This window comes from Saccopteryx leptura, chromosome 1 (genome assembly GCF_036850995.1).
Source record: "Saccopteryx leptura isolate mSacLep1 chromosome 1, mSacLep1_pri_phased_curated, whole genome shotgun sequence".
Classification (NCBI taxonomy): domain Eukaryota; kingdom Metazoa; phylum Chordata; class Mammalia; order Chiroptera; family Emballonuridae; genus Saccopteryx; species Saccopteryx leptura.
The window spans coordinates 9,158,073-9,185,752 of record NC_089503.1 but is presented as its reverse complement, the minus strand read 5'-3'; the positions used below and the strand labels follow the sequence as shown (position 1 = coordinate 9,185,752).

The 27,680-nt window shown below is 60.4% G+C and overlaps 2 protein-coding genes across 5 annotated transcripts in view; one reads left to right on the top strand and one right to left on the bottom strand.

Moving 5' to 3' along the window:
- The first annotated feature begins 2,078 nt into the window (after positions 1–2,078).
- On the top strand, positions 2,079–9,446 carry OTUB1 (OTU deubiquitinase, ubiquitin aldehyde binding 1). Its single transcript, XM_066359988.1, has 7 exons — positions 2,079–2,234; positions 4,184–4,245; positions 4,495–4,593; positions 8,214–8,332; positions 8,576–8,660; positions 8,770–8,964; positions 9,095–9,446. Exons 1-7 carry the CDS (start codon positions 2,177–2,179, stop codon positions 9,290–9,292), a joined length of 816 nt encoding a protein of 271 aa, XP_066216085.1. The 5' UTR covers positions 2,079–2,176; the 3' UTR covers positions 9,293–9,446.
- An 814-nt stretch (positions 9,447–10,260) lies between these two features.
- Positions 10,261–27,680, bottom strand: part of MACROD1 (mono-ADP ribosylhydrolase 1) — a 150,073-nt gene continuing 132,653 nt past the window's right edge. Inside the window, exons 4-11 of one of the 4 annotated variants that reach the window (XM_066359947.1) lie at positions 25,371–25,400; positions 11,844–11,960; positions 11,332–11,453; positions 11,189–11,219; positions 10,988–11,061; positions 10,650–10,731; positions 10,522–10,575; positions 10,261–10,391 (exon numbers count right to left, since the gene is read on the bottom strand). In XM_066359947.1, the coding sequence (XP_066216044.1) occupies positions 10,354–10,391; positions 10,522–10,575; positions 10,650–10,731; positions 10,988–11,061; positions 11,189–11,219; positions 11,332–11,453; positions 11,844–11,960; positions 25,371–25,400 (548 nt within the window). In that variant the 3' untranslated portion in view covers positions 10,261–10,353. The remainder of the gene's footprint in view (positions 10,392–10,521; positions 10,576–10,649; positions 10,732–10,987; positions 11,062–11,188; positions 11,220–11,331; positions 11,454–11,843; positions 11,961–25,370; positions 25,401–27,680) is intronic. The other 3 variants (XM_066359973.1, XM_066359964.1, XM_066359956.1) reach the window with 3 other exon arrangements.

Sequence of the window (27,680 nt, the reverse complement as noted above, 5' to 3'; positions counted from 1 at the left end):
CCATTGGAGCAAAGATGGCTCAGGCGCTGGGGATGGCTCTGTGGCCTCTGCCCCAGGCGCTAGAGTGGCTCTGGTCGCAACATGGCGACGCCCAGGATGGGCAGAGCATCGCCCCCTGGTGGGCAGAGCATCGCCCCCTGGTGGGCGTGCCGGGTGGATCCCGGTAGGGCGCATGCGGGAGTCTGTCTGACTGTCTCTCCCTGTTTCCAGCTTCAGAAAAAAAAAAAAAAAAAGAAAAGTGTGAGCAAAAACTGAACACCCTGGGTTGGATTAAGAGCCACATTTTCCCTCTGGCTGTTCTGCCTGACAGGAGAGAGAGGGCTGGGCAGGAAGTTGGAGAAAGGATCCTCACAGGCCCTTTGTACATGAGGGTGTGGGTTTGTTCTCAATCTCAAGCCTCAGGCACTGGGAGGGAGGCATTTACGGGGTATTAGCAGCCTGGCTGCAGTCCGGCACGTGGATTCCTTCTGACTCCAGAGGTTTGTTCCCTGTTCTGACCACTAGTCCCAACCTCAGCTCCCCTGTGCTCCTGCCCCGGCCATGGACGCCCTATTTGAAGTAGGGAGAGAGGGATAGTTGTCTTACAGCTATTTTCAAGATTTTGAAAAGCCTAAAATGTTTTTTGTCATCAACTGACTTGTTAGCTCTTCATTACCAATTCTATTCTACTGACTAAAGAGCTGATTGGCAGTTACAGATTTCATTGTTGAAATCTGGAAGAGGAATAAACAGTTTGATAGGCACAGGGTCCAAATTGGGTGGACCCTTTGCTTTGAGTTTGGAAGAAACCCCAAGGCTCAATGACCCAATAAATAGAAATGTTAATGTTTCTGGGACACAAATTTGACATTTGTAGTGTGGGAAGGTCACTGTGGGCTGTGTGGTGAGCTCAGGTACCAATATTCCTGCTGCAGGGCTGGACAAAGCTCATGAACACATTTGGTCACATTCTATTCCTGTCACTAACTGAGGGATCTGCTTGGGACACAGGCACAGCCCCCTCGAGTGCTAAAAGACCACTGCACTGCCATAAAAAAGGCCCGGGAAAAGTGGAGAACCAGAGCCCCAAACTTTAACCTCTTTAACTAAGAGTATCTTTATTATCCAAGGCCTTGCCACTTTGTAACCTTAATTTTAAACTTTTTTACTTATTGATTTTAGGGAGAGAAAAAACTATCAATTTTGTTGTTCCATTTATTTATGCATTCATCGGTTGATTCTGGTATGTGCCTTGATGGGGGATAGAACCTGCAGCCTTTGGGTTTTATGGATGATGTTCTAACCCACTGAGCTATCCAGCCAAGGCCTAACCTTTTTATTTTTAGGTAATTCACAAGCAATTTTATAACATTACACTTTATCCAGTTTCCCCCACTGGTATCATCTTGTAAAACTGTAGTACAATATATACTAGGATATTCGGACACAGTAAAGATACAGAACATTTTCATCTCCACAAAGATCCCTCCTGTTTTCTTTTCACAGTCACACCCACTTTCCTCTGGCCCCCGCCCCCTCCTTAACCCCTGGCAGCTACTAATCTATTTTTCATTTTTATCAAATCAACTCCCTGGTTTTAGAAAGATCTTTCTTTTCTCCTAACCAGAAGTGCACAGAGGCCAGAGTTAGGTCCTGAGACTCTGGCCTTGACCCAACAGGACCCTTTCTTCCTGCCAGAAAGAAGCAGGATACCAAAGCCTGCCCAGAACCGAGGCTCGTGGAGAAGGAAGGTGTGGTGTCCAGGACTCTGACGTTAGCACGATTCCCTGGTGTTTCTCCAGAACTGCCATGAGTTCTGGAGCCCCCCCGCAGGAATGTTGCCTTGCGTGATTTTAATTTCACCTTCCTATTTGTCTCAACACAATTTACGTTTCCAACTCCAGAAAAAAGGAAACCAAACTGGCTCCAGGAGGCTCTTATCAACCAGGATAGAAACCTGAGAAGATAAAGCCAAACAGGTGCGCTGGTGGGGGGTAGGCGGGACAGCTGTCCCATCTCCGCGCCTTGGCCTGCACGCCGCCAGCGGCGACAGGGACTGCGAGCCCCTCACGCGTCTATGCCGGAGGGAATCCCGTTGCTACAGGCGTTGCCAAGGAGGGGCCACAGGAGGGGCTTTCTTCCGGGAGGAGGACAACGGGTAACCCGGAAGCGGTCGGCGGTGCGGCGCTGTTTAAAGATGGCGGCGGAGGAACCTCAGCAGCAGAAGCAGGAGCCGCTGGGCAGTGACTCCGAAGGTACCGGCTCGGAAAGGGCCATCTGGCCTGGGCTAGCGGGGACGATGCCGGGCTGCTGGTTCCCGGGGAGGCCAGGAGAGAGGCGGCCGGGGGCGAAGCGCGCGGACAGCCCCTTCCTCTTCCATCGGAGCCGCCGCCGCCTCCCCTCCCCCTCACAATGGACGGAGCCGCCGCCGCGACCCCCGGCTGGCCGGGCGGGCCCAGGCCCGCTGCCCTTCCCCCTCGCGCGCGCCCGGGGCGGGGCCTGGGCCGCTCCGCCCCCGCCCCCCGGTGCGGGGTTCCTGGGTCCCCAACCCTGCCGCCCAGATCCTTGCAGTCAGGCCGAGGCCTGCGTCTGGCCCCCGCTACCCGCCTGCCTTCTCCAGAGCAGCCCGCCCGGGAGGGCGTCGTATTACACCGGGCTGCGGAGCACAAAGGACTGGGCGGCCGCTGGGGATGCTGCGGGAGGCTGGGGGGGGGGGGGCGGTGAGCGGCCGCGGGTGTGTGCCCGAGGCCCGCAGGCTGCGTTTCCGATAGAGCCCCCTCTTCTGGCCTTGCAGCCCCTGTCCGCCTGCCTGGGCATCGTGTCCTTTAGACCTCTGAAGAGTTGGACCTTGCGAAATGGTGCCACGCTCTCCATTTTCACCCACGAGTTAGGCTCCGGGGACTGAGGAGGTCTCTTGGGAGGGAGGGGCAGCCCCGTGGCAGGGCAGTGAAGGAACTAGGTCGAGGCCCAGCCGAGGATCCGGGATACTCAGGCCCAAAAGTACCGTATTGGCCTTAAAAGTCATTTAGCACACACATCCCTATTCCAGCTGCACACTTGAGGGACTGAGCACTGGAGGACCCAGGCCCCCACAAGGGACTTGTTCAGGGTCACATAAGTTAAGAAAGATCCAAGACCAGAATTCCTGGCCCCTGGCTCCTCATCAGTAACTGCTCAGAGTGGGGTCTACAGGGAGCCTGTCTGACTCACTGATGAGCACTTAACATATTTCGAGGAAGGAGTGGTATTAGCTCTTCTTTACAGCTGAGGAAAGTTCTCTGTAGTGAGGTGTCAGGGGAGAGGCATTATGGTGAAGAGCTAAACCTTTGGAATTAGGCAAACCTGGGTTTGACCGTAAGTCTTTACTAGATGTGACCTTGGGCAGATTACATCACTTGTCTGCATTTGTTTTACCTGTAAAGTGGGTACCATTAAAAATACCCAGGACAATCTGACCAGGCGGTGGCGCAGTGGATAGAGCGTCGTCGGACTGGGATGCCGAGGACCCAGGTTCGAGACCCCGACGTTGCCAGCTTGAGCGCGGGCTCATCTGGTTTGAACAAAGCTCACCAGCTTGGACCCAAGGTCGCTGGCTCGAGCAAGGGGTTATTCGGTCTGCTGAAGGCCCGCGGTCAAGACATAAGAGAAAGCAATCAATGAACAACTAAGGTGTTGCAACGCACAATGAAAAACTAATGATTGATGCTTCTCATCTCTCTCCATTCCTGTCTGTCTATCCCTATCTATCTCTCTCTCCCTGACTCTTGCTCTGTCTCTGAAAAAAAAAAAAAAAAATACACAGGACAGCTGAAGAGGAAGGGTGTGGTCAAGTCAAGTGCAGGCTCATGGGAAGCTCTTACCCAGCCCAGGACTCTGCCTGCTCCTCTTACTTTTCCCAGGAGACCACATCTAGTGCCAGAGCATTCCCAGGCTGCTGGGAAGTGATGTTAGAAGGTTGGGGAAGGGAGTGTTAGCACTGGAGGAACACACCTTGGGGTGCTCACCTCTGCCCCACATTTTAAAGATGAGAGAACTAAGGCCTAGGAGGGGAAGGGCTTTGCCAAGACCACACAGGGTGGAGCAGAAGGTAAGATGCACGCTTCCAGGTCCTCAGCCTGCTCTCCTCGCTGCTTTTACCCTTGGCCCAGCTGCCTGGAGCGGAGCTAGCCAGGCCCACTATAACACGCGGCCTTCTTCCTTCCAGGTGTTAACTGTCTTGCTTATGATGAAGCCATCATGGCTCAGCAGGACCGAATTCAGCAAGAGGTGAGGGGTTGTGGCCAGTGGCTCTATTACAGGGATGCGTAGGCTGGACTTGAGGCCTGTTGGATTTTTTTTTACTTTGGAAGCCCTCTCCTCTCCAAGCAGTGCTAGATACTGGATGCCTTTATGGGGGGGGGGATCATTGTGCCACTGGGTGACTGGCCCAGCACCCTTTGTTTAGGTGTTCTGGCTGTTAGGTGTAGGTCACCCCAGCCACCTACCAGAGCACGATGGATTTCCTGTCCTCCGCAGATTGCTGTGCAGAACCCTCTGGTCTCAGAGCGGCTGGAACTCTCAGTCCTGTACAAGGAGTATGCTGAGGATGACAATATCTATCAACAGAAGATTAAGGTGGGAGCCCAGCCGAGGGGCAGGAAGAGCCCTGGGGACAGGAGCAGGAGCGGGCCTGCTTTAGACCTGCTCCTTGCTAGGCCTGGCCTCCTAGAGGGTAGGGTGTCGGGGGACCCCTCCAGTTGTTCTGCTTAATTGTGCAGACTCTGGAATCAGAAGACCTAGATTCAAATCTTGACCTTGCCACACAGCAGCTGTATCCTGGGGCCCTTCAGTGACTGAGCTGTGGGTCTGTCATTTATAAAATCGGGATGATGAAAGCATAGGCTTACAGTGTGGAGGGCATTTGAGAGGTTGGAGGGATGATACTTGTGGGGCATGGTGCAGGCTGGGGGTGGGGTGGGGGTTGCTGATGGTTCCGGTGCTCACAGTGGGGCTGAATGGGCTGGGGCGGGCTGGGGCAGAGGCTTGGGGCAGGAGTGTGTCCCACAGCCTGCTTCCGGGGTCTTTGTGGAGAGGCAGGCAGCAGGGGGGAAAGGGGCCTACAGACCTTGGTGTCGGGCCTTGCTGCTTCATTTACAGACAGGTAAGTCCCTTAATCAGTCACTCCTCCGTGAGCTGGGAGGTTGAAATGTGGCAGTGGGTATGTGTAAACAGTATCCATTGGCACAGTCTGAGGGTTTAGCAATTGTTAGTCCTCCCTTTTCCCCTAAAGATCAGAGAATGCTTGGAACCTTCTGTCTGAGCCCTGGCTGGGTGTCTTGGTGGATGGGGTGTTGTCTCGGTGTACCAGATGGAAGATTCAGTCCCCAGTTGGGATACGGACAAGACGCAGTCAGGGAGTACACAGCTGGATGGAACAACTCAGTGCAACAATGAGTTGATGCCTCTTTCTCTCGGTGAAAAAAATAAGAACAAACAAAACAAAACCTTCCATCTGAAAGGAGGGTCCTATGAGGCTGTCCGTGTTAGAGGCAACACAGGTAGTCCTGGTGACGGAAGGTGGGCACGTCAGGTGTGAAGGTGGGCACGTCAGGTGTGAAGGTGGGCTCCACGGTCTAGCTCAGCCAGGAGCAGGGAGTGGAAGCACCTGGAGCAAACGAGGGTGGCCATGTCTGTCACTCCATTGTTATCAGATCTGGTTCTTTCAAGAGAAGCCAGAAATTACTTTGATATGAAATCTCCACACTCCTAACATTTGGCAGCTGGTTCAAATATAAAATGTTGTGTGGACCAGGTAACACCTGCAGGCCAGACCCAGCTGTGTGGCTCTGGTCTACTTTGACCACTTGCTCAGGGTGTTTGTGATTTCCCCAAGATTTGTGGAGAGATGAAGGCACTGACTCTGGGGCCCGACAGGCCAGACTTGAGTCCTGGCTTCGCCACCTGCAGCTGTGAGCTCTTGGGCACTGCACTTGGCATCTCTGGGTGGAGAGGTCTCTGCCTCACGGGGCAGGTGTGAGGGTGAAGGAGATGACGGTGGTCAGGGCTTAGGAAGCTGTGGGTCTCTCCCCTTCGCCATGTGGTCGGTGAGTGGAGCGGGCCCTTATTTCAAGGCATTCCCGTTCAAACTGACGGGGCAGCCGCCTGGGCCCTTGCCCATCTGACATGGAGTCTCTAGAGCCTCCGCACACTGTGCAGAAGACAGCACCGACTGCTGTGCCGGCCGGAGGCGCCGAGCCTACACGGCAGAGCCTAAACAGCGGCTCACTGTGACTGACATGGGCCCCTCTGAGGATTGTCAGGGTATGGACACAGCCCTCAGCCAAGGGTCTGGCATGGAGTGTCAGAAGGACTCTAGTAACTTCTGGTCGCTGCGGTGATTTGGGCTCTTTGTCCACGCTGTGAGCTGTTGAGCATTTGTGAGCAACTGTGTGGGCCAGGCTGTTTGGGAACTTAAGGTGGAGTGATGGCTGCCACTGACTAGCTCCTGCCTTGTGAAGCTGGGTGGACAGACAGACAGAACCAGGAGGCCAGGAGGCAGTGAGTGCCGCGGGGAAGAGTGAAGCGGGACGAGGAGAGGGCACCCTGCGAAGGCGGCGTGGGGCGTGAGCTGTCGGAGGCTCAGGAGCAGGCTGTGGCCGCCCCGCGGAGTGCCTGGCCTGGAGGCCAGTGTGGCCGGAGCAGAGGGGAGCCAGAGGGTGGGAGGTGTGCGGGCTGTAGCCAGAGAAAGGCCTCGGAGGAAGAGGTGGGGTGAGAGCAGGCTGCGTGCAGGTGGAGCGAGGACCTGGCTTTGCAGAACCGGCAGGGGGCAGGAGTGATGACTGGGAGGAGCCAAGGGAGGTGTTTACCATCCCAGCCTGGAGTAGGAGGGCTCAGTAGTGCTTTATCCTGGGTGCATTAAAGATAGAACCGAAAGGGTGTGCGTTAGATTGAAGGTGGTGTGAGGGAGAGGTTGGCAGGGACTGTGAGGCGCTTAGTGGAAGGTGGAGGTGCAGTCGATCTAGTTCTAGAGGAAGGCCGAGAGGAGCAGGCAGCGGGGAGGCCGGGGCCTGCCGTGCCAGGCTGCGCAGTCTGGAGGAGGTGGAGATGAGGGGGCTGGATATGTGGGTTGAAACTGGAGTTCAGGGCTGAAATAGGGGCAAGCAACAAATTACAATTAGAGCTATTTTTAAATTTTTTTTAGAGAAAGGGGAAGGGAGAGGGAGAGAGAAATATTGATTTATTGTTCCACTTCTCTTTGCATTCATTGGTTGATTATTGTATGTGTCCTGACCAGGGATCAAACCCACAACCTTGGTGTATTGGGATGATGCTCTAACCAACTGAACTACCCGGCCAGGGCCAATTAGGGCTGTTTAAGAGTTGACAGATGGAAGCTGTCTGAGGCCTGAGCAGGGTTGTGACAGTCACTGTGAATGGATGTGCCATGACTATGTTCTGGCAGTGACACACCATGTCTTAAAGGGTATTGTGTGGGTTGGTGTGGGGCCCTGACCTTCACAGGTTAGAGGTAGGAAGAGTGGCAGTAGGTATGGGGACAAGGAGAGAGTGGGGGGTCCATAAGCCCCAGGCAGGAAAGTGTGGAGGTATCTGGGGGTGGGGGCCAAGGAGAATAGAGAAGGTGTGAAGTAGCTGTCAGGAGCAGGGGAGGGGTCCAGCCCAGGGAGTGAGGTCTCTGCCAGGCAGCACGAAGGGCTCACTTGTGTGGGCCTGGTCAACAGAGAGGAAGTCCATGGAGTTTGGGGAGGAAACCAGAGAGATCACACAGGTGTTAGCTGTGGCCGGCAGGGAGGCTGTTTCCCATCCCAGCTGGGGGTTGTGTGCACCCCCACCCTAATCAGTTTGTCCTGGCCTCATGGTTTGAAAGACTAGTCGCTGGATGAGCTGCGTTGGTCAAGGACTGGTGGATTCACTTGCCTGTGTTTATTAACAGACAGGGTTTGCTTTTGGGCACTGTTTTAGGTACAGGCATTGTTTTAGGTACTGGAGGTAGAGCCGTGGCCAGTTAACTACTTTGGTGACTCATGCAACCGGTGTATATGTAAGTCATGACTTCCTGAGGCTTTTGGGGCTCTGAGCAGTGCGTCACTAAGTGACTCCATCAGCAGAGTTGGCAGACAAGGATGGCAGGTAGCAGCTTGCCACTGCTGTGTTGTGACCTTTGTTGGGTGGTTCCCTGGCGTGCCCTGGCCCTGGCCTGATGTTGACGGGTACGGGGCGGGGCTGCCTCTCTGCAGGACCTCCACAAAAAGTACTCGTACATCCGCAAGACCAGGCCTGACGGGAACTGCTTCTACCGAGCGTTCGGGTTCTCCCACTTGGAGGCGCTGCTGGAGGACAACAAGGAGCTGCAGAGGTGAGCGGGGCAGCTGCAGCTCCGGGAGGGCTGGGGCCCCTCTTTCCTCCTGACGACTAGGCGGGACAGGGCTGCACCAGGGCCAGGCGATTGGCTGGGCGGGCCGCAGCTCCAGGAGGGTTGGGGGCCCTCTTTCCTCCCGATGACTAGGCGGACAGTGCCGCACCAGGGCCAGGCGATCGGCTGGGCTCCTACTCCGCTGGCAGAAGGGCCCATGCTCGCCTCTCGCCCTCCCACCGCCAGGTTCAAGGCCGTGTCTGCCAAGAGCAAAGAAGACCTGGTGTCCCAGGGCTTCACCGAGTTCACAATCGAAGATTTCCACAACACGGTGAGCCCAACTGGTTGTCGCCTGCTCGGCCGGAGTAGAGGGTGGCCTGGCTGTGGCGGGGTTGACCCATACCCTCCCTCACCTTGCCCTCTGTCCCCGCCCGTGGCAGTTCATGGACCTGATCGAGCAGGTAGAGAAGCAGACCTCTGTAGCCGACCTGCTGGCCTCCTTCAACGACCAGAGCACCTCGGACTACCTGGTGGTCTACCTGCGGCTGCTCACCTCCGGCTACCTGCAGCGGGAGAGCAAGTTCTTCGAGCACTTCATCGAGGGCGGGCGGACTGTCAAGGAGTTCTGCCAGCAGGTGCTGCCCCCCCCAAACCCAGGGCCCTCCCTTCTCTCCCCCCCCCACAGGGTCGGGGTCGCCAAGGCCGGGGAGTGCCCTGGGTCGGGGCGGGGCGGGCTGTGACACGGCCCTGCCCCCTGCGCTGCAGGAGGTGGAGCCCATGTGCAAGGAGAGCGACCACATCCACATCATCGCGCTGGCCCAGGCCCTCAGCGTCTCCATCCAGGTGGAGTACATGGACCGCGGCGAGGGCGGCACCACCAACCCGCACGTCTTCCCCGAGGGCTCGGAGCCCAAGGTCTACCTTCTCTACCGGCCCGGACACTACGACATCCTCTACAAATAGGGCTGGCCCTGTCCGCTGCTGCCCTGCTGCCCTCTCCTCTGCCAGGCGCTAGACATGTACAGAGGTTTTTGTGTGGTTGTAAATGGTCATATTTCACCCCCCCTTCCCTGTCACACAACCTTCCATGTTTTATTAAAGGGGATGCTGGTGATGAGCCACGTGTATGTGTCCCTGCTCTGCTGCTACCCGCCTGGCTGCTATGTGTCTGGCTGTCCCCTCCCCCCAGGTGGGTTCCTCTCAGCCTTCCTCCTGTCCACACCCAAGCCTTCCTACTAGCAGCAGTTTTGAGGGGCTAAGCCTCGTGGGCCCCCTTCTAGTTACTGGGATCAGTTTCCTTTGTGCCTCCCGCCTTCCCTCCTCAGCTGGCCCAGGGGCTTCCATGGATTTTGGAAGTTCCTTGGGGACTTATCCAGGGACCTAGAACCATCAAGGCTTCGAGCTGCTCCCTCATAGGCCCACTTCCATCCTGCTGTCTTGGCCAGGGTCTCAGACCCCAGCTGCCTCCTTCCGAGCAGGGTCTGCCTGCTCAAGGAGTTCTGGGTGGAGAGAGCCATCATGATGGTGGGGCCTGGCCCAGCAAGTGGAGGGGCTGGGATACTTCAGTGCACCCCAAGGTCGAGGCAGCACCTGCCAGGCTGCCATCCCCCCCTGCCCAACCCAGGCCCCCTGCCTGTGCCTGCTTTGCACCCCCTTTGCTTGGGCCACAGTGTCTGCATTGCCTGCCTATCGCCTTCACCTCCTTTCCTCCCCCACCCCAGCACACGCTGGGGGCTCGGCCTGCAGGCTCGGAGCTCCTTGGGGCAGGCCCTCAATAAATGTGAAGTGCTGCTGCTCACCTCTGCCATCGTCCGGCCTGTCCTCCCTCGCCCGGCTCACCGAGAGCTCTCACCAGCCCCTTTGAGCCAAAGCACCTGCCACCACCCGTGGGTTACCATCCTCACCCAAGCCAGGGCTCAGACAGTAGGAGCTGCAACAAGGGTGGTCTTTATTAGGCTCCGGAGGGGCAGGGGGCCGAGGAAAAGGTGGGGTGCCCAGGCCCAGCCGCAGGCTTCAGCGACCTCTTAGAGCTGGGAGTGAGGTCCAGCAGGCCCAGAGGAGTCTGTGGGCAGAGCAGAGAGGCTGGAGGGAGCCCGGGGCTGTGGCTTCCCCGGCTGCCTCCCTGTGGGGCTGAGCGGTGTGTTAGCGGGCAGGTTAGTAGGCAGCCACACAGAGGGCCAGGGCCTGCTTACCAGTCCTGGTCAGGGTGTGCGGAGGGGTGCTGTCAGGCTGGAAGGCAGAGGACACTGAGAACCGGCCCAGGGTGGACGGGGTGGGGCAGGGGCTAGCGGGGTGCGTGGGCACCTCCACAGGTACCTACCCACTGGGAAGTAGTGGGGGAGCCGCTGCAGGTAGATGCTTTCATCCTTCTCCAGAAACACACAGATGATCAGCCGGTCCACCTGTGCCAGAGCCTGTTTAGCCTAGGCGGAGCGCCCAGGCCTGCATTTAGGGTGCCTAAAGCTAGGCTGTGCCCTTCACAGAGGGGTTTATGGGGTGTGAAGGAGAGGGGATGCAGGAAGGGCTGGTGTGGCTGGAGGCCACCGGGCAAGGTGCCTGCCCTTGCCATTGGCTATGGCTGATGGGGCTGCTTCGTGGGACCAGGTGCATCCCACCACCCTATCCCTTCTGGCCCCGTCAACCGGGCCCAGGCCTCACCTTGTCCTTGTGCTGCTCCAGCCACTCGCGCAGTGCGGCCAGCACTACTTCGGCAGCCGCCTCGTTGGGGTATCCTGGGGTCCCAGCGAGAGTGAGTCCCGGCTCTGGCCCGGCCCTTCGCCACGCCCGCCCTCTCCGCGTGTCTGGGCCCGCCCACTGCCCACCGCCCACCCGGCCCTTCCTCCTCTTGACTCCACTCACCAAACACACCGGTGGAGATGCAGGGGAACGCCTGGCAGGGGTGGAGGGGCGGGAGACAGCGTCAATCTCCCGCCCCTCCCCCCCGCCGGGCAGTCTCCACCCGCCCAGGCCACCTCCTCCCCGCACCCCCCTCGTGCCCTCACCGCGGAGCGAAGGCGATGCTCCAGCAGCAGGTCAAGGCTGCTCAGGTAGCAGCTGCGGAGCTCAGCAGCCTGGCTGGCGCTGGGCTCTCCGTGAGCGATGGGCCCCACCGTGTGAATGACATCTGCAGGAGGCGACCGGATCAGATCCTCTGTTCTCCCCCTTGCACCCGCCCCCCTCCTCAGTACCATGACTCCCGTGGGAGGACCTCACCCATGTGCGCACACAGGTGTGCTCGAGCCCAAATCCACAGCCGCGGGGGGCCTCTCCCCACAGCGGCGAGTCCCGGGCTGAGACGCCCCACGCAGCTGGTTGCGCGAAGGCCCCGCCCCCTTAGCTCCTCCCCTTCAGGTCCTTGTCCCACAGCAGCCTCTACGCACCCCTCCACCGGCTTCCTGGGATGTGCGAGGGGCCACGTCCCGGCACCTACGGTTAAGAAGTACCGCCCGCGGAGGCCGCACCAATGACGAGGCTCCCTGTCCGCGCCCTGCAGGACTGAGGGGTCGGCACTCACACTTAGCCGGCAGCCGGTAGCCGCCGGTGATCTTGGCCTGGCCGGTCTCGCAGTTCTGCAGGGTTCGGCACTCGTCGGTGAGCAGGGGTCCGGCGGCCCGGTGGATGCAGCCGTCCACTGCAGGGGAGAGGCAATGAGCCGCGGGCTCCCCGCGTCCCGCTGGAGCCCGTTTTACAGAGAAGGCTGAACGGTCCCAGTCCCCTCGATTGTGCTGGGACTCACCTGGCACCGCGCCTTTCTCTCGCGCCCCATTGTTTCCCATCTCCCGTCGCCCCCGCCCCCTATTGTTTCCCATCTGGGGAAACCGAGGCTCTGAGAGCTGCCGCGGACCCCGCAGGAAGCAGCGCGGCACGGCCGGCAGGGGGCGCGCCCGGCCCGCCCTGCTCTCCCCGGCCTCTTGGCAAGGGCGCGGGTGCGGGTGCGCAGGAACCTTCCTCGAGGCGGGCGGCTCTGAGAGGTGGCGTCCAGGCTTCAGGAGCCGCCACCTGCGCCTGGCCAGGGGACTTTCTTCCTTTGGGCTCGACCCGGGTGCAGCAGCCGGCACCACGCACCTGACCCCAGGGTCGACCTCCCCAGGCGAGGTTCCTCCCGCAGCGGAAGCTCTAGGATCCACTTGACAGATTAGGGAACTGAGGTCACCTGTCACAAGCCGCAGGTCAGGTCTGAGCCCGGAGCTTGGTCGTCCAGCTCCACCCAGTGCGCAGCCAGGGAGCACCCAGCTTGTTAATGAGTCGCCTCGTTAGCGCATTTGCCATAATTGGGGCCGGCCCTGGGCTTGTTAAACAGGGCAGGGAGCTCCGGGCCTAGCCTGAGAGTCTGGGGACCGAGGCCCAGGTAAACAACTCAGTGCGGGCGGGAGGCACGAGGAGAAGCTCCTTACCTACGCTCCCACCTGCCCCGGTGCCTGGGCCTCCAAGGCCCCCGTGGGAGAGCTGAGCCTCGGCCTCAGGCAGGCTGGGGCCAAGTCCAGGCTTGCCCCTCAGGGCCAACGGAACATGCTGGCAAGCCCTTGCCCCCTCCCAGTGCCCACAACCTCATCTGGAAAATTGGGACAGTGACCCCTCCTCAGGGGCGGAGTTGGCATCCTGGCCAGGAGAGTATGACCCACTTCAAGGAGCTCCCCAGCTCCCACCGCTACCCAGGCCTGTGCCAGAGACGGTGAGGGCACACTGCTGGCTGCTCGCCATGCTGGGCAGCAGGAAAGGACTGCCATCTCTCCATTTTACAGATGCACATACCGAGGCCTGTCCTTGTCCATCACAGCCCCATCCCAACATCTTGGCACAGCTGGACCACCCCTCTCTTTCTTCTGTTTTCTTTGTACCCTGAGGAGGGTCCCAATTAAACCTAATTTTGCTGCTTCGCTCTGAGCTGGTACCAGGAGATTTTCCGGGGCATCCCATAGGTGGGGGTAGAAGAGTTGGGGGAACCCTGGAGGAGCTATGGACGGGGTCCCCACCCCACCCCCTCCTGTGCAGGGATAAGGGCAGCTGCATCCCCAGGAGGGAAGGAGAGTGCTGCAGGGGGTGTACAGACTGGAGTGGGCAGCGTCCATGTGCAGTGGTCTGCTCTGTCTGCTCTGGGGCCAGGTGACCACCCAGCACAGTCTGCCACAGCAGGAGCTGTGGAACTGGGCAGCTGGGTTCAAATCCTAGCCTCGCCAGTCACAGATGTGTGACCCAGAGTACATCCTCTCTGCACCTCAATTACCCCATCTGTAAAATGGGATAATATGCAGTAGACAGCTACCTCATAGGGCTAGTGGAAGGACTGGGTGAGTTAATTCCCGTAGGGTGCTTCAGCCAGTGCCTGGCGTGAGTGAAGGCGATGTGTGTGTTGGCCATTGTTTTATTAGGACAGTGGCAGTCTGGGTATATGCTCAGTGTGTGTACACCTGAGTACGTGTCGGGAGGCAGGTCACCAGGCAAGGTGTGTTCAGGGCAAATGGGGGTGAGCACACGGATGTGTCTGAGCCAGCTCTCCTGGGGACATCCTAGCCCTGCCAAATGGTGTCAACCACTTGGCACCCAGCTGCCTGCCATCTCCCTGTGCTGTCCGCCCTGCAGGTGACCTTCGCCTGCTGCTGGGGGGAGGGGTGGTGAGCGGAAGCGGAGCTCACCAGGATTTGTGTTTCAGGGATTTAATATTTCCTGCAGAAATGGACAGGCCTGCAGCCAGGCCTTTGGGGCTGACCTGGGGGCATGAGGTGGGAGAGGAAGGGAGGCGATGGCATTGACAGAGGCGGGGGCTGGAGCCTCCCCGGCTGCAGCCAGAACAGGGCCAGGCCCTGTGACTGCTGTGCCAGGGCCCAAGGGAGCAGTTTCCTCAAAGCAGACATGAGGGATGGGCCCCGGGCACCACCCCTGGGCCGCAGCACAGACTGGCCCGGCATTCAGTCTCAGCAGCCTGGCCCCTCCTGCCCCCTCCCTGTCCACACAGCAGCCTCGTTGTTCTCCCACCACTGAGCGCCAGGGGTGACCCTGCTGCCTCAGCCAGAGGCCCAAAGGACCACTCTGTCCGTGTCCCTACAGGACCCACAGCTCCCCTGGCTCTGACCCCAGGCCTAGGTCTGGGCTTACATAGGCTAAGCTAAACCCAGGAGACAGCAAGGAGGAGGCTTCCTGGGGACCCATTCAAGGAGGAGATCCCTCCCCTCCCTACTCGACCCTGGGGCAGCTGGAGAAAGCTCTGACCCCTGGCTCCTGGGGGGCCAAGTGGGAGGGGATGTCCTCAGTTCATCCCAGCTGACCTCTCAGTCCCCTCCCTGAGCCCTTCACCACATCCAAACAAACCTCCAACCTCCACTTAACCTCCACCCCACCCGGACCAGCAGGACACTGCTCCTTCCTGGGGAGGCTGACCCACGTGGGTAGTGGGGCCTTCCTCAGATACTTTCCAGCAGGTCCTGGCTGGACCCTCCCCTCCTGCCTCTGCCGCTGGGCTCCCTGATGGGCTCCCTGATTGGCTCCTTCACTTCCACCTCCTACCAGGTGCTGAGCAGCCTCCAGCCACCCCCTAGTTCGATCCCTACAGCCACCCTAGACCCTCGGAAGTGCTATTATGGTTCCTGCTTCAGAGAAGAAGGAAGCGAGGCACAGAGAAGGTGGGAATCTTGGCCAAGGTCACACAGCTGTACCACTCTCCTTCCTCTAGATGTCAAAAGGGCCTGTCTCCCCCCTTCTGCCCCTCCCAGGCTGCCTGGCTCCTGCCTGCTCCCCAGCCACGCAGGGAAGACTGGGTCTGTACCTGCTGTGTCAGCGTCCCTCCTCACTGCCCGCCCCTGCAGCCTGGCTCCTGTCCCCCTCCTCACAGAGGAGCTGCCTCAAGAATCTCGCTGAGAAGGCCCTGGCCAGTTGGCTCAGTGGTAGAGTGTCGGCCTGGCGTGCAGAAGTCCCGGGTTCAATTCCTGGCCAGGGCACACAGGAGAAGAGCCCATTTGCTTCTCCACCCCCCCCCTCCTTCCTCTCTGTCTCTCTCTTCCCCTCCCACAGCCGAGGCTCCATTGGAGCAAAGATGGCCCGGGCGCTGGGGATGGCTCCTTGGCCTCTGCCCCAGGCACTAGAGTGGCTCTGGTGGCAACAGAGCGACTCCCCGGAGGGACAGAGCATCGCCCCCTGGTGGGCAGAGCGTCACCCCTGGTGGGCGTGCCGGGTGGATCCCGGTCGGGCGCATGCAGGAGTCTGTCTGACTGTCTCTCCCCGTTTCCAGCTTCAGAAAAAAAAAAAAAAATAGAATCTCGCTGAGAAGTCTGTGGCCACTCATCTTGCTTGACTCTCCACCCAGCCAGGCTGCCTCGGAGACCCTCTGTCCCTGTCCTCCCGCCTGCTTCCTGAGCTCCTCATATGCTGTCGTTGTCTGGGGACCCCTTCTGCCCTCTCTGCTCCAGCCCTGACCCTGCGCCCGGTCCCAGGCGCCCCCTCCACCCCACCCAGATAAGCCCGGCTCCCTGCTTGGGAGGCCACCAGCCCTCCTGCTGACAGACAGACAGCGTGGCCTCCACACCCCACCCTCAGCCTGCGGGGCCTCTGCCCACATGCAGCCCTTCCCCGCGTGCCCTGCCGTGCTGTCTGTCTGTCTGTCGGCAGGGCTGAGCCAGGCTTCCTCACTCCAGTGGAGGGAGCAGGCTCCTGTGGGGGCCATTTGCTGAGGCGCTTAGGATATGTTGGCCGCTATTTAGGGTGCTGTAATATTCATGAAGGGAAAATTAGATATTTAAATTTATTCAGCAATAAATGCATCTCTGTGGGGGAGCATTCCTCATGCTAAACAAACAAGCAAGCAGGGGCTAATGATTTACTACTGACAGGAACTCAAGGAGGCCAAGCCCTTCTGCCCCACACCCTCGCCCCCTGTTGTCCTCCACTGTCTGGGTGGTCTGGCCCCTACACACGCCTTCTGGGATTTCTCTTCCCAGAAATCTTGCCCACAAGCTTGCTGGGGGCCTTGGGCAAGTGACTTAACTTCTCTGAAATGGCCTCAGAGTGGGGAGACTGAGCTGTGCTGACTGGTGGCCCAGGGGAGAGACCGAGGGCCAGAGTGATTCAGGCACTTGTTCAAGAAGAGCAGAGCAGAGACCGAGTTGGAAGCCCTGTCCAGCGGGACCAGGGGCGACCGCTCCTGGGCGAGCCACGCTCTCAGCCCTGCGCGGTGGGAGGCCTTGCCTGTGCAGCCCTCGGCCTGCCCCGCTGTCCCCAGGCCCCGCCAGGCCCGGAGCAGGGGACAGAGGCAGGGTGGCACCCTGGGGGGATGTCTCTGAGCTCTGAACTGAGCTCAGTGGGACTGGGAGGGCATGGCCTCTGGTGACAGAGCAGACCCAGCCCAGGGGAACCCAAGTCCCCTCTTCCAACATCTCCACCCCTCTGCGCTATCACTTTGCCTCTCCGTGCCTCAGTTTCCTCACCTATGCAAGGTCAGTGACAGCACCTCCCTCCAGGGCTTTATCACACACTGTCATCCCATTTTACAGATGGGGACACTGAGGCCCAGCTACAGACTCCATAGGCAGAAGACTACTGTGCCCCGTACACTCTGAGGCCTCCTTCACCAGAGAGACGGGAGGGACGGTCGGGAGGTAGATGCCTCCCAAGAGCCCTGGGAGTGGGCCTGCGGTCTGAGGGGGTTGGGCAAGGCTGTTCCTCTCCAGCCCAGGAAGGCACCAAGATGTGGGCCCCAGGGACCACTCCCCACCCCGATATCTGGGTAGCCAGCCCAAGGCGAGCCCACCCCAGCTGCCTTGCTGCTGCCGAGGCCCCAGCCACCTGCTCCAACGTCAAATGGCGGTGCTGAAAGGGGCCAGGCTCCACCAGGCAGACGTGGACACTGAGCCCCCGAGACTACCAGCGGGTCGGGGGTGGAAGCCTGACCCTCAGACCACTAGCCCTGCAGAGGGCAGGCTCCAGACGTGGACACTGAGCCCCCGAGACTACCAGCGGGTCAGGGGTGGAAGCCTGACCCTCAGACCACTAGCCCTGCAGAGGGAGGCTCAGCCACAAGCCTGGATAAATACCAGCCAGGGCCCTCGTGCCCTCCCGTTCCGGGCCCATCCTGCACTCTCCGTCTGTTTTCCTCCCCTGCCCTGACTGAGCCTTGTGGGCCAAGGCCCCACGTGATGCCCCAGGGGCAGAACCGATTCTGTACTTATGTCCAGGCCCTCTGGTCACTCATTCATTCAATAAACCCACACCAGCCCCTGGCTCTGTGCTAATCGTGGGCTCGGCCCATTGGCCTGTGGTGCGGTGAAGAGTCCACCCTTGCTGGGCCCTCCCATCACAGTGCCAAGGCGGGTGGGTGCCCCAGGGAGAAGATGGATGGACGACAGCACCGTGATGTGATCTGAAATTCATTATGGGGTGAGATCAGCTCCTTAAATGGGGATTTGAAAACATTAGGGCTTCATTATGTACACAACGGCAGCGCCTCATTCATCATGCAAAAATCACTCCCGTTATTAAAAATCCCTGTGGCAGCTGCATGCAGGGGCTTGGTGGCATCTTGCCTGCTGGGGGCAGGGCCAAGGCCCTGCCAGCCTGTCCTAGAGCCCCCACGGGGGGCAGAGTCCCATGAGCCCTCCTACCCAGGGAGGGCCAACTGAGAGTGGGGGTGGGGAGCGCAGTTCACCTCAGGGGACTTGGTGCCTCGGTTTCCTCATCTGCAAAATGAGGAAGCTAATGGCGCACCCCCTAGCACCGTGGTGAGGGGGAGGCAGGGTTCTGTGGGGAGAGGCCCAGCAGGGCCGGGCATCCGCGCAGGATGCAGGGAGGCCCAGGGCCCTCACTTGGGGAGGGCACTGTCACTTCCCTGCTCAGAACCTTCCCCGCGGCTCCCATGAGCCCATGAAATAAAGTTCTCAACTCAGAGCAAGGCTGGCTCCGTCCTGCCTCCACCTGAGATGCCCGTGGCCCTCCCACCAGGCTCCCACTGGCATCACAGCAGGGAGGGGCGCAGGACAGGCTCCACGCCGCCCGTGAAGACCGCAGACAAAGCGGGGGGAGGTGGGTGCCGTTCTGTGCTTGGGAAGGCCTCTCAGAGGAGGTGGCGTCTGAGGAGAGATGAGACTGTGACAGGAACTGGCTTCTGGAAGGTTAGGGGAGGAGGGGTCCTGGCAGAGGGCTCAGTAGGGCAGCAGGAGCTGGTGGGCAGTGACAGAAACCTGGAATTGATTCCACTGAGTGAGAAGTTTTGAGCAGGAGAGGGGTATGGTCTGAGAGTCCTCTGGGCCCCTTTGCTGTTCCCACACGCCCTTCCCTGCAGCACAGCCGGCTCCAGACAACTTCCGGTCGGAGGGTGCCAGCCACACCCTGCCCTGCACACTCATCTGCCCATGCCTGGCCCGCAGTGGGGCTCAGCCAGATTGTGGACTGGGGGTTGACCCTTGGGGCCACCTGCTTCCTCAGAGCCCAGCCCAGGGAGGGCCCAGCTCTATACAACCTGGCCTCAAGGGGGCTCAGAGGCCACATGGTCTGCCCACTGTGCCAGGGCCAGCTAATCAGAGCACCAGGCCCAGCAACAACTGCGGACTAGTGGCACAGGTGATGGGAGATAGTGCTGGGCAAGGTGTGGGGATGGGAAATGAACTAAGCAGAACGCTCAGAGGACTGGCTAACCCTTCCAGGCCTGACATCTACAAATAGAGGAGAAGAGAAGAGAGGAGAGGAGAGAAGAGGGGAGGGGAAGGGAGAGGAGGGGAAGGGAGAGGAGGGGAGAGGAAGGGAGGGGAGGGGAGGGGAGGGGAGGGGAAGGGAGGGGAGGGGAGGGGAGGGGAAGGGAGGGGAGAGGAGGGGAGGAGTCAAGTGGGGAAGGGAGGGGAGGGGAGGGGAGGGGAGGGGAGAGGAGGGGAGAGGAGGGGAGGGGAGAGGAGGGGAGGGGAGAGAGGAGAGGAGAGGAGGGGAGGGAGGGGAGGGGGGAGGCAGGGGGAGGGAGGAGGCCGGGGAGAGGAGGGGAGGGGAGGGAGGGGAAGGGAGGGAAAGAGAAGAGAGGGGAGGGGAAGGGGAGAAGAGGGGAGAGGAGAAGAGTGGAAGGGAGGGGAGGGGAGGGGAGGGGAAGGGAGGGGAGGAGAAGGGAGGGGAGGGGAGGAGAGGGGAGGGGAGGGAGGGGAGAGGAAGGAGGGGAGGGAGGGGAGGGAGGGGAGAGGAAGGAAGGGGGGGAGGGGAGGGGAGAGGAGAGGGGGAGGGGAGGGGAGGGGAAGGGAGGGGAGAGGAGGGGAGGAGGAAAGGGGGGAAGGGAGGGGAAGGGAGGGGAGGGGAGGGGAGGGGAAGGGAGGGGAGAGGAGGGGAGGGGAGAGGAGGGGAGGGGAGGGGAGAGGAGGGGAGGAGGAAAGGGGGGAGGGAGGGGAAGGGAGGGGAGGGGAGGAGGAAAGGGGGGGAGGGAGAAAGAGAGGAAGGGGGAGAGAGAGGGGGGGAAGGGGGAGAGAGAGAGAGACAGACAGAGAGAGGGAGAGAATGAGAAACAGGGAGAGGGCACGTGCTAGAGAGACAGCATGAAAGAGAAATGAAGAGAAAGCAAGTAAGAGAGGGAGATGGCAAGACAGAGCCCAGCGAGCATGCTGGAGAGAGACACCTAGAAGGAGCAGCGTGCAGGGCCAGCGAGGCGGAGAGAGCGAGCGACCTGAGAGAGGGGGAGAGGGTGCTGCCTGCCCCCAGGACCATGGGTGTCTGTGTGAAGAGGAGAGAGGGAGGGCCTAGGGTGGCGGAGAGCCTTGCACACACACACAGACAACGAACCGGGCTGGCGTGGGGGTGGAGGCCTGGGTACAGCTGGTCCACACACAAGCCTGTAAGGAGTACCTACTCAGGCCAGGGGGTGGACCGACAGGTGCCTGTGCATGCCCCAAGGGGGTGGTCTGACTGGGATCAGCTGGTACTTAAGTAACCACACAAATGGAAGTCTGATTATTAGGGTGACAGAATTCCAGAGAGGTGGTGTCCCAGGACCAAGGACACTGCCAGGAATGCGCAGGCCCTTGGAGCAGGAGTGAGGGGGGGTCTGACAGAACCCCGACATTGAGATAACTAGGCAGGAAGGTTGTGGTGGGAAGGCACAGCGGCAGCAGGTACAAAGGCCCTGGGCCAGGAGAGAGCTGTGATGGAAGCCAAGCCAGCCTGGCTTCTCTCTTGTGTTTGACATCCTGGGACACTGGGGTGCATGGTACACACAGGTGGACGTGGGCACGGGGACAGGCCATGCACAGCTGCGTGGGCTGCAGGGCAGGCATGCACCGGCTCCTGTGGGGTTGGGCGGGCCGCTACCCTCCAGAAGGAAGGGGGTATCACTGGCAGTGAGTGGGACTGCAGGATGGGTCAGGCTCCATCCTGCTCTGCCCACCTGCATCTGCCAGGGCCCTGCTGACCAGCTGACTGCAGCCGCAGCCTGGCTGCCCCTCCGGCCAGCCCTTCGCGGTGCTGGCCAGGCGGGAGCAGAGATGGCGGCCACGCAAGCCGAGGAAGGCGTCCCTGAATTAATCTGTCACTAAAGCTTGGCCATGGCAGGCGCAGTCATGATTTAGATGAATAATTGAAACGCTCCGATACATTTATTATCCCTTTAGTGCAAAAGTGGCAGAGAAAGACGAGGGGTAATTGAAAAAGCGCGCACAAATCTCCGCGAGAAAGCCGGCTCCTTATCGCCAAGTAAACATTTCAGTCCTAATAAACAAGAGAGACAGGCGTCAGGGCCCTGTCGATTCCCATCCTGATTTAGGGCCCGCCTCCCTGCTTACCATACAATAAGACAGTGTTTAAAATATCTATCTTTTTATCAAGCCAGTAAGAGGCTCCACAGCAGGGAGGCGGAGAGTGGGCGTGGGGGGCAGTCTCCAGGCTGGAGGGTTTGGCCGGGAGGCCCACTGGCCGCCCAGACACATCAGGCCTCTGCCGCAGACACGGGGCCCTCCACCTGGCGGGCGCTCCAGCCTTCAGTACCTGTTGAGCTCCTATTCAGCCTTTACGGCCCAAGTCAAGTGCCCCCTGTGCGGGGAAGCCTTTTACCCAAATGGGTCTCTTTGAAGGCGGAGTTTGACACAGGCATTCCCGAGCACACGCACACTCAGGAGCCCTGCCACGGAGTGGGGAGTAGGAGGCTTTCCCAAGACTCCCTGCTGCCAGAACAATCTAGCTTGCCCTGGGCCTGGTGCGGGCTCAGCCTCCGAACGAGGCAAGCTCAGGACCCTATGGGGTGAGTCCTTTGACCCCAGCACCCCCTGGGGGCTTTCACTGAGGGTGGGGGTGCCCAGCAGGCTCCCTCCCTGTCCCCTAAGGCCACAGTGCTCTCCCACATCTCATAGGGGACCCCACACCCAGCAGTCAAAGCTGTGGGCTGCACCAGAGCCCTGCAGGCCAGGCCCCAGCCCCACTTTTTTTTGTATTTTTCTGAAGCTGGAAACAGGGAGGCAGTCAGACAGACTCCCGCATGCGCCCGACCAGAATCCACCCAGCATGCCCACCAGGGGGTGATGCTCTGCCTATCTGGGGCGCTGCTCTGTTGCAACCAGAGCCATTCTAGCACCTGAGGTGAGGCCATGGAGCCATCCTCAGCGCCCGGGCCAACTTTTGCTCCAATGGAGCCTTGGCTGCAGGAGGGGAAGAGAGAGACAGGGAGGAAGGAGAGGGGGAGGGGTGGAGAAGCAGATGGGCGCTTCTCCTGTGTGCCCTGGCCGGGAATCAAACCTGGGACTCCTGCACGCCAGGCCGACGCTCTACCACTGAGCCAACTGGCCAAGGCTTCCAGCCCCACTTTTGAGGGCCCCTTTCTGAGCTGATAGCTGCCCCACGCCCTGCTGGTTTGTTGGCTGCTGTGCCTCCACCTGTTGGACTGGCAGAATAGCCTGGGGCAGCTAGACCTGTGTCCTAGGTCCCAGCGCAGGACCCAGCACACAGAGCATGCAACTAACTGCCCCACTAAACCCGCCCCCCCCCCCCGCGCTCCTGGGGAGAGAACATTCTAGCGGGGAGACAGGCAACAGAACAGACCTCAGGCACAGCCCCTTACGGCAGTCAGTGCCCTGGAAGGCCCAGCGCAGGTGAGAGGAGCCGCCGGAGGCCCGGCTGGCCAGGCAGTGCTCAACAGTGGCAGAGCAGGTACTTGTTAAATGCCTGGATGGCTGGGTAGGTGAGTGGGTAGTGATGGGAGAATTGAGGGATGGGTAGAGGCCTGAACCCCTCATGGTGGACTCAGGAGAAAAGGGCAGAACTTCAGGGGACCCCACAGGAAGTCTGGGGTTCATCTGGATAGAATCAGGGAGGGACCCCGGCCCCCCAGTCCCATCCCAGGCTAATCCTGCCTGTGCCCCCACCCTGGATGGACCTAACCAGCCCAGCGGTGGTGCAGGGCACAGGGGCAGATGTGAGGACAGAGATGTCCCGTGGTCTGGGGCCCTCTCCCTTCCAGCCCCAGCCTCACCCCCCCCCAGCCCCTCCCCACCACCTCCACCTTGTTCCAATCACATTAGCAGAGTGACAGCCCCAGGGAGTACTAGCAGCAGCTCCATAAATCTCGGCAGCATTAAAAGGCTAGACTCCGGGCCCACTTCCTCCCGGGTCCGGGGCACCCCATCCATCTCCGCGTCAGTCGGGCCGCACGCGGGGGCTGCTCTAGCCTCCTCTCGCCGGCAATGACGCGGGGAATTAGAAAGGTCCCCACGATGCCTCCCTCCTTAGTCTGACCAGAGTAGGTGCCTTTGACCTCTTAGAGTGACATCACCAGACCACAGAGCTACTGCTGCTCTGCCTAAAACCCCAGTGGCTCCCACGGCCCCGGTCAGCGAGTTCTTCCCTTAACCAGTAAGGCCGACTTCACTCTGGGTGACGGGGACACAGCACAGTTCAAATGCTATAGAGATGTTCACCTGAAACCTGTGTGCTCTTATTGATCAATGTCATCCTATTAAATTTAATGTCTCAGTAACAACAACAACAAAAAGATTAAAAAACCAAAAAGTCAGGCCGTCCCTGCCTTCACCTATCATCCATTCATTCGTTCCATAGCCATTTATCGGGCACTGGCTCCTTGGGCCAGACCCGCCCCGCGTCCTGGAGACACAGTCGTGCCCTCTGGCTTCTGCTCTCCGGGGGAGACAGACAATAAACACTGAACATAAACAAGCAAATTATATGCAGGTCAAGAGAGAGCTGCTGTGAGGAAAATAAAAACTAGAGCAGTGTGAAGGGTCCCGGGAGGCGGGTGGGTGGTGCAGGGCAGGCAGCTGCAATTTCAGTTAAGGCTCAGGGAGAAGGTGGCACGCAAGCAAAGGCTTGTAAGAGGTGAAGGGAGCAGCCGCCTGGCTATCTGAGGAAGAGCATCCTGGGCAGAGGGAGCAGCCAGTGCAAAGGGCCTGAGGCAGGAAGGGGCCAGGGTGTTCTAGGAATGAAGGCCAGTGGGGCAGGCACGGGACTGGGAAGGGGCAGGCGGCGTGGTAGGGAATCTGAGAGGGAGCTGGGGACCTTGGCCTTGGCCCTGAGTGAGGGAGGTGAGAGCTCTGGCAGAGGTTTGAGCAGAAGAGAGGTCTGACCTGACCTAGGATTTAGAAGGCCCACACCTTGGTGTGATCCTTGTCTTTGGACACTGGCTAAAAACCCAGCTCCTCACATGGGTCTCAGGCTCCTGCACCGTCTCCCACCTTCCCTCCTCCTGGCCCAGCTCTGACTTCTCTCATCTCCGTGCCTCCCCGAGCCCCATGCCTGTGAGCAGCGTCTTCCCCGCACACAGACCAGCCTCTGTAACGGGGCGTGCTCTCATCCCAACTGGGAGTGCGGGGAGGGCAGGGAGGGTCCCTGTGGAACCCAGTGGATCTGTGCTGGCACCCCGTTCAGGGCTCAGCAAACAGCAGGCCCTCGATCACTGGGTGGCGAATGAGTAGAAGAAGGAGGGGGGTGGCTGTGGGTGGAGCATGGCAGGTGTCAAATCAGCAGGGCCCCAGAACCCTCCAGAGCGACAGGCTTCAGAAGAGGGCCCCCAGTCGGCTTGTCTTTGCCCCCCCCCCCCCGCCTCCAGCCAAGCCCCTTCATTCTGTGAGGCCTCCAGGGTGGCTGTGACCTCCACAGGGACAGCTGGAGGAGAAGCAGGGAGGGAAGGAGGGAGGGAAGGTGGAAAAGCATCTCCAGCCACAAACAGACCCCCCTCTGCCCCGCATCCTGGCCGCCAGCTCTCAGCGCTGCTCTTATTTATTCCTGACCTTCCCTGCCCCTTTTATTCCCCCCCCTTTTTAAAACCTGGCCTGGGCCCCACCACCGCTGCCGTAAACACAGCCCTTGGGATTTATCCGACGGCGCATTAACCCCTGCCCCCTGCGTCACCAATCATCCCGCAGTCTGCGCAGACAGCCGGCAGCCCAGCCCGCGTGGCCCAGGGGCTGGGGGTGGGCAGCCGGGGCAGAGCTGGCCAGGGACGTGGGCCCTGGGGTTCGGGGGCTGCCCCCGTGGAACCTGCTGACCTTGGCCTGGCTGCAGAGCTCCCCCCGACCTTCGACCTCCTGCCCACCGGGTCCTGCCGACACCCCTGCTTCATGGCGGTCATTAATAACAGTGAACACACAGACACTCTCAAGGGCTTAGCAGTTGGCAGGGCTCTCCCTGACTTTATGAGACCTTGGCTTGGTTTTGGAGCGGGTCACAAACAATAATTTTGCCCTCCCAGGTGGAAAAACTGAGGCCAAAGGGGCACAGGGCCTGCTGAGGGCAGGTCACGGTCACGGGCAGGGCTGGGCTGGGCTTTCCCACCACACCTTCGGCCCCCGAGTCCCTGGCCTGGGCCCTTCTAACCCTCACACGTCCCCCTACCTCCCAGTTACAGACCAGAAGGCCTCTGTTTACAGGGTGGGGACCCAGGCCTGCCATCCAGGTGTCCAGCTTTGCCTACAGTGATGGCAGCCAGACAAGGCCGAGAGCGAGGGAGGCAGACAAGAAGGGCAGGGCAGGAAGGACGGCAGCAAGCTGGGCGCGGGGGGCGAGGGGCCGGGCGGAGAGGCAGCGTGGAAGGAGCGCCTCACGCAGTCCCACCCACCCCTGCGTCCCCAGACCGCAGCAAGGGGCCACTCACCGCCGCCGCCTCCAAGCAGGGAGCTGTTGGCTGCAAGAGAGAGAAAAGGCGGGTCAGTTGGGGAGTGGCTGGTGGGCAGGCTGAGGTGGGGGCGTCTGCTAGCTGGGCCTCCAGACTCTGAGCACAGGGCCTCCTCCAGGCAGGGCAGGTAAGGAGGAGGTGAGGGGGCGGGACTTACTCTCACACCCGGCCTGATGGGCCTGGGGTTTGCATGGTGGTGAGGGAGGCCCCGGGGCCACCAGGGTCCTGCCTGCCCACCCGGGAAGCAGCTGCATGCGGGGTCTAGAGTGGCAGATGACCTGCGCTATGCTTGTCCATTCATTCATGCATTCATTCATTTATTCCTTCACTCATTCTTTTGCCCCACAGTGTCTCCTGAGGCACATCTGTGCCAGGCCTGGCAAAGGCGTGGGATGAACAGGGCAGTCCTGGTCCCTGCTTTTGGTGCTCACAGGATGCCAAGGGGCACAGACTTGCAGCCACTAGGAAACACTTCTTATTGCAGCCGTGGTAAGTGAGTGGGCGTGTGGACCAGGGCTGGGAGGCCTGCCAGGGATGGTGTGTGAGGGCGGAGCCTGGTCCCGGGGCAGCAGGAGAGGGCTCAGAGCACTGGGCCTGGCCCCAAAGCCGGGCGACAGACGGGTGACTCAAGCTATTTTCTTCTGTGCCTTTCGAAGTTGATGTGAAGGTCACGGGATCTCCTGCCCTTGCTCCCTCCCTCGACCAGAGCTGGGCTGCCAGGCGCTGTGGCCGCTCCGTCCATCTTGCTCTGCCTGGCTGGTTGCCCCCGCTCGCCTCTCCACAGGGCTGACACGGGGTAAAGTGAAGCTGGCAGCCTCTCTGCTTGAATGCCAGGGTTGTTCAGGTCAGTACCCCCGCCCCAGCAGGGCTCCAGCGCCTGGCCACACAGCTGCATCCGTGTGAGCTGCTGGTGCTAATCAGGGCAGACGCTGGCAAGACAGGGCAGGTGTGCCCCGGGCCCAGGTGCTGCCCAGGTGGGGCAGCCAGCTGTGCCACAGCCCGCCTGCCCAGGAGCCTGTCTTCCAGGCAGGGCCCTCAGCTCCTGTACTGCTCTGGCCCCTGCCCTACCACCCCAGGTCTGTTGTGCGCCCGTGGTATGAGGGGGACCCGCAGCAGAGCCTGGGCCAGCAGTGGGGGCCGTTTCCGGCTGGCCGGGCTGCAGGCCGCAGGTGCCACGCGGAAGCTGCGGACGCTGCTAAGTGGTGTCGGCGGCTCCGAGTGGCTGGTCTCCCAGAGCTGACAGCTCTTCGCTTGGGGAATAATTAATTCCAAAGCCTGAAAACCCAGGGCTGCAAGTTGCCACGTTACTTGCCAGATTAATACAAGCAGCTAATTAAGATGGAGAGGCGAGGAGTGGCTGGGAGCTCCCAGAGCAGGGCTGGGGGCGGCGGGAACTCGGGAGGCGGCCGGAGCCGGAGATGGAGACAGAGACGGAGCCTAGTGAGAGCGGGAGAGGGACCACAGTGGGACCCCCAGGAAGGCGGGCAGGCGGCTGGAGGGCTGGGCCAGGAAAGGTCCTGGATGTGGCCTCTGCCCCAGGAACGCAGTGCCAATGACAGAGCGAGTGCTTCACAAACATGATCCTGTTTACTATAATAACAAAGCCACAAGGAAAGAGCTATCATTCCCATTTCATAGATAAGGGAACGGAGGCTCAGAGGTTGAGCTGCACGTGGCAGTAGCAGGATTGGAAGTGGGTCTGTCTGATCCTAAAGCCAGGCCGAAAAGTAGGCTGACCTCAAGGCAAACTGTCCAAGGAGCCGTCCCAGGGAGGCTCCCCGGTGGCCAGGGCTGGGACTTGCCTCTCCACCCCAGGGCCGAGCACACAGCGGGCCCGCCCATACCTCCGCAGGACTGGATGCAGAGCTCAGGAGCTGGGCATCTGGACAGCCCTGCCCCAGAGCCGGCAGGGCATCTCATCTGAGGGGGTCCAGTTCCTGGCCCCCTTGGTCCCAGGGCAGTCCTGGTGGCTGTCGAAGGCTGCCCTCCGTGGCCCTCCCCACCTCCCCCATCACCTCTCTCTCTTAATTAACACCTGCTGCAGATGAGCTGGCTCCCGCTCTGAAGGCTCCCTGCCAAATGGCTTGGCAGGGAGCCTTGCAGGGATAAGAGGGGAGGGGGCACTGACCTGCCGCTCTGCAGGCCCCTGCTGGCAGCAGCTGCCGACCCTCCATCTTCCCAGTACCCTTTAAATGCCACCGTGTGTGGCCCTGCCCAGGTGAGGGGCCTGGGGTGAACAGTCTGATGTCGCCCAGGCCACGGGTATCCAGGGGCCAAGGAGGTGGGCCC